Consider the following 9,432-nt stretch of genomic DNA (forward strand, 5'->3'; position numbering starts at 1 on the left):
CTTGTTCGGCCTTCTCACTTGGGCCAGCCCGTTGGCGCGACTGTAAGTGGGGGCGGGAGCGCCACGCTCGGTACCCCCGCCCGGTCCAGAAGTCCCGCGGGCACCCAGGATAGAGCCCTCAGGCGGCTGGAAACTCAGCTGCGCACAACGGCCGTTGGCGGTGACAGGCCACCTGCTGCTGCGAGGCCGGTCGGGAGGCCCCGCCCCGGAGAGCCAGCGCTGGCGCCTGGGGAGAGCGGGCGGTTGGCGGAAACACGGGTGGCCAAGCTGGGGGTAGCGAACTGGGCCCGTGAAAGCACGGAGTGCTCTTCTACCTGAGCCTCTGGGCGCTGTTAGAAAGAGCCCGGGCTAGGGGCCAGAGGCCTGTATGACCCTGGGCAGCTTCTGCTTCTTCCCGCGCGTCAGTCTTGCCATTGTCACAATGAGGTTGGCGGGGAGGGGGGAACCCTATGGGGGTACAAAAGGGCTGACGCGGGGACCGAAGCCCGGAAATGGGAGTGAAAGAAGGCGCGAAGACAACCCTGGGCGTGGCGGCCTCTGCAGCTAAAGGGTAGCCGCCCAGTCCTCCGAGCCCGCAGGCCCCGCCCCCGCCCAGGAGGCCCCGCCCCGAGATCTAAGTCTCACGGCACCTTCCTCCTACCTCTCTGCAAGCCCCGCTGGCCGAGCCTTCGAATCGAGTACAGTCTGCGGTCCGTGGACGCGCCCTCCGCCCGCCGACCGACAAAACTGCCTGTACCCGCCTGTTCTCCTTGCGGCCCGGTGAGCCCAGCCCCGGCCCGCCCCAGCCCTGCACCCTCAATACCTGCCGTCCTCCCGCTACTCGGGCCGAGGGGACCCACGCGCCGCCTTTAATTTCCCTCCTCGCCTCCCACCGTATTTTGTATTTTATCGTTTTGTCTTTTTTTTTTTTTTTTTTTAATCTCTTTTCTTTCACTCTTTTGCTGTTTTGCCTTTGTTCTTTACCTCTCGCGCTCAAAAGGCTGTAATATAAGCCCTCTCCTCTGCCAGGGTGGGCGGCCTTCAGCGATGATCAGAAGGACCTCTCCCATTCCAGGCGGCTGCAGGCCTTCCTAGGGCTCTTTCTGCTGGCAGGAGCTTTGAGCTGCTTGATGCGGCCTCCGCTGGGCCCATTCCAACCTCTCTAACCTCCTCAAGCCCTGCTCTGGGCCCTACTCTCTGAACCATCCTGATGCCCCCCCACCTCACTTCCAGCACCCCCACTCACCAGAGTCGCTGTGTTGTGGGATGCTTCCCCAGAGTACTGAATTACACTAAAGCAGAAATCTGAAAGAGCAATGTGTGATACTAAGAGATCAGACCGGGGAGAGAGGACTTCTGGGTTCATCCCTTCCTCCCATGTGTCTGTCCCTCTCCTCCACCGTGTAGGACTTAATTAGCCCCCAGCTGCCTGTGGGAAATGGACCCTGTTCCCTACCCTCACATCCCCCAGGCAAGGACTGAATACGCTAACGTGCCTTGGGCCTTTTCCTTTTGCTAGGTTTGTAGTCCTTTTAAGGCCCATTCCCCTTTCTAAACTCTCCTCCTCTGCTCTACAGGACACATAGTATGACCATTAGCTATTTCGTCTACCAACCATTTTCCATGGAAAACCAAAGGGATCAGGCCATGATAGCCACTGGCAGCTTTGAAGAACGGGACATCTTTAGAGAAGCTTGACCTTGAAGACCTCAGCGTGGGACCTAACAAAGCCGGGTAAGAGTCCAGTCTAAGGAAGGAGTCTTCTACTGCCTCAGCCCTGTGGTCTGGGGGCGGGATCAGCAGGATATTAACAAAAATAACTAGCACCACCATCCCAGTAAAGTCACTCTTAGAGTTCACAAAGCACCTTCCTATATCCTTGGTCTTCTTTTGGCCCTTAAATTGACCCTGACAAGCCAAGGATGGTAATCCCCATGTTACAGAGGAGGAACAATGAGGCCCCAATGGGACAGTGATTAGCTCCAGGAAATCAGCAGCAGAGGAGAACCTAGTGTTCTAAACACATATTGTTGACTCAAGCTTTTGACTACCCTTGAGATTTCGATTAGGAATCAGATGTATGTTTTGGACTGTCCCTGAGACTGCGATAATCAGGTGAAACTGGTTATTTGCTGGTGAGTAATATATGATTAATTCTTTCCAGTTAGACCTTAATCTTCTTAGTAGGGTCTTTAGCACAGGTACCTTTGCTTCCCATACCTGTGCCTCTGAAGGACCTGACTTATGGCAAACCCAAGGCAATATTCAAAATGGCAACTTAGCCTTTGCACTTGTCTCCAAGATGGGCTGGGTCTTATATTTCTCTGACCCTCACAACACATTGCAACCTAGATCAAGGTCAGGACATGATTGACTCATGTTGTTATCATGTCTCCGATGCCCAGAAGGGATGCCTTTGCCTGAACCTTCTCAGAACTGTCATATTGTCACAAGAGAACTGGGATGTTGCACTTCCTCATGAAAGGCCTTGCCTGGGCCTGGGGCTGAGAAAACAGGAAAGAAATGACCTGGGCACCAGTGTAAAGCAAATCGTATAAGCTTTGGAGCCTGCAGACAGGACTCTTACTAAGTTCCCTCACAGGGCTGCTCTGAGAAGTAAGTGAGCTAATAGAATGTGCCAGAGGGATGAGGAAAGGTGTAGAGCACTTCCTGGGGGATGAGAATGTCAGGGCAGGGACTCTGGGGGTTCGAGAACACCTTCATCAACCCCTTCCGCTGCCTGAGTGCAGCCTTCACTGAGCCTCATGTGGGCCAGGCTCCAGAGAAACATGAATAAGGCCGGCAGCTGAGTGGTGAGTAGCTTTTAGATTTCCCGTGTGCCCAGCCACCTGGGATGAGAGGCCCGGGAGGAAGCCTGGTGAGCATTTTGCTTCCCTCGGTCTGTGTGTTCACTGCTGTCACCACATCACTCCTCTGTTGGCCAGCTCTTTCCTCTCAGCCCCAGCAACAGGGATAGCCAATTAGGTGGGGCTCAGAGTAGCCACTCCTCGTCAGAGTAAACTCAGGGGAGAGAAGCAGGTCACCCTCCCCCACTGGGGTGCTGGGCTCACTTCCTCCCAAGGCAGGGGAGGAGGGTGTTTTTCCAGTTCTGAAAACAAAATGGGGGTTTTGGTTTCCTTCGTCATTCTTTATAGCTCTGACCTGCACCACTTCCCCATCCCCACCTCTCATGAAGACATGGCTCCCCCTGTATTATAGGATGAGAGGAAACTGGCCAGAGAGGGAATAGTTTTCCTGTGTTTCACAGTAGGCTGGAGGAGGGAGGAAGATACTCTTAGCCCTAAGAACTGCACAGTATCCTTCAAGGCCCAGCTAAATGTTACCTTTGCTAAGTCATTTCTGACTACCCACCCTTTCTTCTGTCACAGTGGAGGTGGATGGTCCCTCCTTTGAATTTTGAGAATATGTTTCTTGCAGCTTGAAACACCTGCCCACCCCCAGTGCCAGACAATAAGCCTCCTTCTAGGGTAGATATTGTCTCAGTGAACCAGTGCCTGGCAAAGCGAACTCATTGAAAGAGTGACTCTAGAGAGCCCAAGCTGTGTGTGGGCTGGTGGGGAAGAGTGAGACCAAATTGAAGGGGCTGAATAGGTCTTGTTCACTCCTTTTCTTCTAGACTTAGACAATTCCAGACTCATAGGAACCTCTTCTGCTTAAGACATTCAGGGCATAATGCCTGTGGGTTTGTACCTTCCCCCCTCGTCTGCCTGCCCTCTAGACAGAGCTGCAGAATCAGGAACATGAACATCAGAGAAATCTGTAGCCCACAGACAAAGGGCTGGGCCAATGCCTGTTTGTGAGGCAGGACAGCTGTGATCCGGATACTCCACGTGGTAAAGGAGAGGACTTCTCAGACAAATTACTTCTCCAGCCCGTTTGAGTACCTGTGGACCTCACTCCTATTTGCCCTCGAGGGGCAGCTCTGAGCCCTTGCTTAGGGGGGTGATGCTATCAGAGAAGATAGGGGCGGGATAGTAAGAGAAGTTCTGGAGGTTCGGCTGCTGATGGACCTTATCTCTCCTTGGCTTAGTCTCCGGCAGAGTTCCTCTGTCTCGTCTTGTTGCTGACAGAAGGTGCCCCCTTCTCCAGTTTTTGTTCATCTCCTGGGAGGTTGCAGGAATCGTCATTATGGTTGGGTTCAAGGCCACAGATGTGCCCCCTACAGCCACTGTGAAGTTCCTGGGGGCAGGCACAGCTGCCTGCATTGCTGACCTCATCACCTTTCCCCTGGATACTGCTAAAGTCCGGCTACAGGTGAGTGAATGAAGCCTGCATTTCTGAGCATAGCTAGTCCACTCCTCCCCAGGACACAGACTCCTCAAGGGCCAGTGGGGTTTTGGGGACCGTAAATTTTAGAGCACAGGGATGGCAGGCAATGGGGAGGGCAACCACCTGCCTTGGCCTTGCAGATCCAAGGAGAAAGGCAGGGGCCAATGCAGGCTGCGGCCAGTGCCCAGTACCGTGGGGTGCTGGGCACCATCCTGACCATGGTGCGCACCGAGGGCCCCCGCAGCCTCTACAGCGGGCTGGTCGCCGGCCTGCAGCGCCAGATGAGCTTCGCCTCCGTCCGCATCGGCCTCTACGACTCCGTCAAGCAGTTCTACACCAAGGGCTCTGAGCGTGAGTGTGGAGCTGGGCCACAGGCCTCTTGGCCTCTTCTCAGTGATGGTCGATCCTAGTTGTTCCAGCCTCACAGTTCCTTTAGGCCCCAAGACCTCTAGGAGGAATTTCAGATTAAAGGTCCCTGATTCTTCTTATGATTCCCAGGCTGAGTCAGGCTCTGAGCAGGGCATCAGCTCGTGACAGTTTTCACAACCACTTGGGGAGCAGGTGGTATCATCCCTGTGTTCCAGCAGGAGAGGCTGAGGCTTACCTGGGGTGGGGGAGGGGACTCGGCCAAGGGCTCACAGTTGAAGAGCCAGGAAACTCCGAGGACTTCTGCTTTCAAGGCCAGTGCTCTTCCATTTCACCTTCTCAGCATGCCATGTTCACCCCCCAGTTTACACTTGTGGAAACTGAGAACCCAGATCGAAAGGTTTCCTTTTCCCAAGATCCCATGTCAGGGAAAAGTAGATGAGGGATGAGAACCCAAGTCCTGTGAATCCCAGTCTGAGAAAGCCTTTCATGTTTGTCAAATGGAAATGATTCTTGGGAATCCCCTGGTGGTCCAGTGGTTAGGGCTTTCACTGCTGGGGCCTGGGTTCAGTCCCTAGTCGGGGAGCTAAGATCACACAAGCTATGCAACGCAGCCAAAAAAAAAAAGTTTCTGATTTCTCAGGGCCATTTAGCAGGTGAAATGAAGTGAATAGAAATGGTTTATGAAAGAACATAGCATTAAGTCTCATTTTGTCCTGTTCCTTGCTCTGTCCTAGTGCCCAGCACATAATAGACACTGTATAATGCAAGACATTCTTAGAGCAGAGCTGGCCTGGGTCTTGTTAACAGGGGACAGTGAAGACAGATTTCAGTGATGTGGTTCTGGTGAGGAGAGGTGGACACTAGTGGAAGCCCAGCTGGCCACTGACCCCCATGGCTTTCCGACAGATGCCGGCATTGGGAGTCGCCTCCTGGCAGGCAGCACCACCGGTGCCTTGGCCGTGGCCGTGGCCCAGCCAACGGATGTGGTGAAGGTCCGGTTCCAAGCGCAGGCCCGGGCTGGAGCTGGCCGGAGGTACCAGAGCACTGTTGAGGCCTACAAAACCATTGCCCGAGAGGAGGGGTTTCGGGGACTCTGGAAAGGTGTGTACCAGCTGTTTTCTCTTCCCCGTCTTCCTCTTCCCCTACTCCCTGGTCTCACATAGACATCCTTTCCTCCCGTAGGGACATCTCCCAATGTCGCTCGCAATGCCATTGTCAACTGTGCTGAGCTGGTGACCTACGACCTCATCAAGGACACTCTCCTGAAGGCCCACCTAATGACAGGTGAATTAGGGGAGATGATGCTGGGTCTTACCCTTCCCCCAAAGCAGGAGCTAGTGTGGATCTGCCTGGAGACCACATCCTTCATCCCATTTCCCCTTTGCTTATGCAGTGAGTTTCTCTCACTGAATTGAAGCCATGCACCTTGAGGCCCTGAGGCTACATGGGCAAAATGACTCAGAGGCACTGGGAGAGGTTCCCACTGGAGTCTCCGGGTCTAAAACCACGAGACCGTAGTTACTTCAATCATCTCCTTCTGGAATTATCGGGGGAGGAGTCCTGATGCCTCCTACTCTTCCTTGGCAGACGACCTCCCTTGCCACTTTACTTCTGCCTTCGGGGCGGGCTTCTGCACCACCGTCATCGCCTCCCCTGTCGATGTGGTCAAGACGAGATACATGAACTCTGCCCTGGGCCAGTACAGCAGCGCTGGCCACTGCGCCCTCACCATGCTCCAGAAGGAGGGACCCCAAGCCTTCTACAAAGGGTGAGCCTCTGACCTGTGCCTCCCAGTTCCAGGCCTCCTGCCCCCTGTACCTGTCACACAAATGAGAGCGAACCACTGGGACTGAGTGGCAACCACATGCAACAGTTTCTGATCCTGGTCCTGGCATTCTCATACTCTTAACTCCTCCCTCCTGGAGCTGCCATCATGCCTGTTTTATGGGTGTTAAAATGGAGACTCACAGGGGACTGTTGCCCACAACTCCATTTCTTGGGCCACCCTGATTTCCTGGGAGACAGAGCATCTGTCAGGATGCCAGGGCGAACTAGAGACGACCTGTGTCTTCTCACCCTCTAGGTTCATGCCCTCCTTTCTCCGCTTGGGATCCTGGAACGTGGTGATGTTCGTCACCTACGAGCAGCTGAAGAGGGCCCTCATGGCTGCCCGCGCTTCCAAGGAGGCTCCCTTCTGAGCAGCTGCTGACCTGATCAGCGTTGGCTCTGGCTGCAGCCTGGCCCTGCTTCCTTTTCCTTCCTCCCCTTCTCCCCTTCCCTCTCTCCCCATCCCTCTCTTCTGCTCCCTTTCCCACCACCTCCCTTCCCTCTCCCCACGTTCTCACCCCTCAGCTCCCCGTAGCCTCTCACAGTCCAGGTGGACTTGACCCCAGCTGACACTGTGGAGAGCCTGGCACCAGCCAGGATCTCAAGCCCCCAGTCCCCTAGAAAGCCCTCAGCCTGACTCTTCTTCCTGCCCCCGAGCCCAACTAGCACGTCACCCATAAAACAAGCTCAACCTTGGTGTCTCCTCCCTCTCTATCACCACAGATCTTGGTCTACTGGGCCCTTTTGGCACCTGGTGGGCAGGGGAGGAGCCACCTGACTTGGAAAGGGGGGCAGGCCCATCTTCTAGCACTCCACTCTGGGTGGAGGCCATCTGCTCCACCTCTGTCTCCAGACCAGGCCAGGGCTGAGATGGGAAGTGAAGGAGTGGTCTGGAGTCCGCAGTTGCCTGGCTGTCTCGCCAGACCACTTGACCTTTCACTCACCAGCTCCAGGTATTCCAGCACCTGCCTCCAACCCCCCAGTAGGTCCTGGGCCTGTTATTCTGCAGAATGAGTGCTCCTGTTTGCCCTCCATCTCCTGTGCTGCTTGGAAGATTTAGAGGAACTTGGGGATCTTGGATGCTCTGACTAATTTTATTCCACTTTACAAATGGGAAACCCACCTCCCCCAAGTCCCAGGCCTAGTGAGGGCAAGTCCATCCTCCACAGTCACCCCCTTAGGAGGCAGCATGGGCTACAGCAGGCTGCAGAGCAGACATCCAGCCTCAGCCTGAGGAGTCTTTCCATTCACCCTCACCCCATGCTAGAGATCGCAGGCAGGGAGGTGGTGACAAGCAGAGGTGTCAACCTCCCTGCCCCTCTTCCTGCTGCCTGGCCTCAGTCAGGGAAACAGATGGGCAGAGCTATTCTGTTTCAAGGATTTGGGGACTCAGGTTCCAGAATCTTGAGGCATCTCATGCACAGCTGCTGCTGCTGCTGCTAAGTCGCTTCAGTCGTGTCCGACTCTGTGCGACCCCACAGACGGCAGCCCACCAGGCTCCCCCGTCCCTGGGATTCTCCAGGCAAGAATACTGGAGTGGGTTGCCATTTCCTTCTCCAATGCATGAAAGTGAAAGTGAAGTTGCTCAGTTGTGTGCGACTCTTCACGACCCCATGGACTGCAGCCCACCAGGCTCCTCCGTCCATGGGATTTTCCAGGCAAGAGTACTGAAGTGGGGTGCCATTGCCTTCTCTGTCATGCACAGCTGGGCCCTTGGAATTAAGCCATTGAGGCCCATTTTATAGAAGTCTGAAGAAGCTGAAGGCTGGGACAGGTCATGCAGGCAAGGACACATGGGAGATCCGCAGCTGACCTGAGTCTAGGAACCAGATTCCTCCCTCCTGCTGTGTACCCTTCCCCCGGGAACCAGTGCCGGGGTCCTTCAGGAGTCCTGTTAGGCGGCTGTGGAGCCAGGCCCAGAGACCTTCCTGCTTCAGCCAGCTGGTGCTACCAGGCCTTCCCCACCAGAGTTGGAGGCTGGGCCCTTCCGTGGTCAGGCAAGGGGTCCCACATGTTAGGGTTGTGGAGAAGGAAAGAGGGCCCAGGATTCCTCACCTGAGCTGAGGTCTCACAGTCCCCAGGAGGGACAAGGTTGGGTGTCATGAATCAAGCCAGGGTGGCAAGGGGTCCGCCTAAACAGGGGATCCAGTCAGTGTGCCTAATGCACCCTAATTCTCATTAATCCTGTGAGACAGGGTTAATTCACTGTTTTGCACCAGAGGAAACAGGAGCAGTTTGTTGCCCAAGGCGTGTTTGTCAGCTGGCTGATTGACCAGTCATGTTTTTCAGACACTCGCTTGGGCGTGAGACCGCCAGATTTCATTGTTCTAGGAATGATCTGAGACAGGAGCTGGGGGAGGTTGTGGGAACACTGACCAGCATACCAGTAGGCCTCAGTAACTCCTCCTTCGCTGCCTGTAAAATACCAGACACGGCAGCACTGAAGACCACACTGACCTAATAATCTCATAAATGGCTCTCATCAGGCCTGAAACCAGGCTTCCCTGAGAATCACCATGAGGAAGAGGTTAGGAGCAGGCCTTGCTGCCGGCCTAGAGGAGAGCTAGCCTGCCAGAGTTCCACCGGGCAGTCCTCACCCACTCGCTGTCAAACCAGGGCACCTAGTACCACCTCTCCACCTAGGTCCTGCCTCATGGCAGAGTGCTCCACTCCTCTAATTTCCACTCATAATCTAACCCTGTCCTTCTTGGGGACTATAAGACCTCAGCTCAGAAGTAAGGTGTGGAATCCTCGGCCTGCAAGATAAGGATTGTAAACAGCTTCAGAGAGGAGAAGCAATTAGCCCAAGGGCACACAGCTGACAAGTAGAACCCCCAGGGGTGTACCTAACTCCGAAGCCCACATTCTTTAATGAACCGTGGGTCAGATTCTACATCTCAAGGTCTGCGGCCTTCTCCCTGATGGTTTAAAATGGCTTAAGCTAATATGATACTTTGAATGGTGGAA

The 9,432-nt window shown here is 54.8% G+C and overlaps 1 protein-coding gene across 1 annotated transcript; it reads left to right on the forward strand.

Moving 5' to 3' along the window:
• Positions 1-602: 602 nt before the first annotated feature.
• UCP2 (uncoupling protein 2) lies at positions 603-7,161 on the forward strand. The gene is made up of 8 exons (XM_006073309.4): positions 603-759; positions 1,557-1,713; positions 4,031-4,254; positions 4,410-4,620; positions 5,545-5,739; positions 5,821-5,922; positions 6,226-6,406; positions 6,722-7,161. Exons 3-8 carry the CDS (start codon positions 4,129-4,131, stop codon positions 6,834-6,836), a joined length of 930 nt encoding a protein of 309 aa, XP_006073371.2. The 5' UTR covers positions 603-759; positions 1,557-1,713; positions 4,031-4,128; the 3' UTR covers positions 6,837-7,161.
• The last annotated feature ends 2,271 nt before the right edge of the window (positions 7,162-9,432 follow it).

This window comes from Bubalus bubalis, chromosome 16 (genome assembly GCF_019923935.1).
Source record: "Bubalus bubalis isolate 160015118507 breed Murrah chromosome 16, NDDB_SH_1, whole genome shotgun sequence".
NCBI classification, from domain to species: Eukaryota; Metazoa; Chordata; class Mammalia; order Artiodactyla; family Bovidae; genus Bubalus; species Bubalus bubalis.

What these genes read in the sequence shown, in the direction of transcription:
- UCP2 (XM_006073309.4), top strand. Translation starts at nt 4,129, where the DNA reads ATGGTTGGGTTCAAGGCCACAGATGTGCCCCCTACAGCCACTGTGAAG. An exon ending in CTACACCAAGGGCTCTGAGC is followed by an intron (nt 4,621 to 5,544) that starts GTGAGTGTGGAG and finishes GCTTTCCGACAG; the next exon opens with ATGCCGGCATTGGGAGTCGC. An exon ending in GAAGGCCCACCTAATGACAG is followed by an intron (nt 5,923 to 6,225) that starts GTGAATTAGGGG and finishes CTTCCTTGGCAG; the next exon opens with ACGACCTCCCTTGCCACTTT.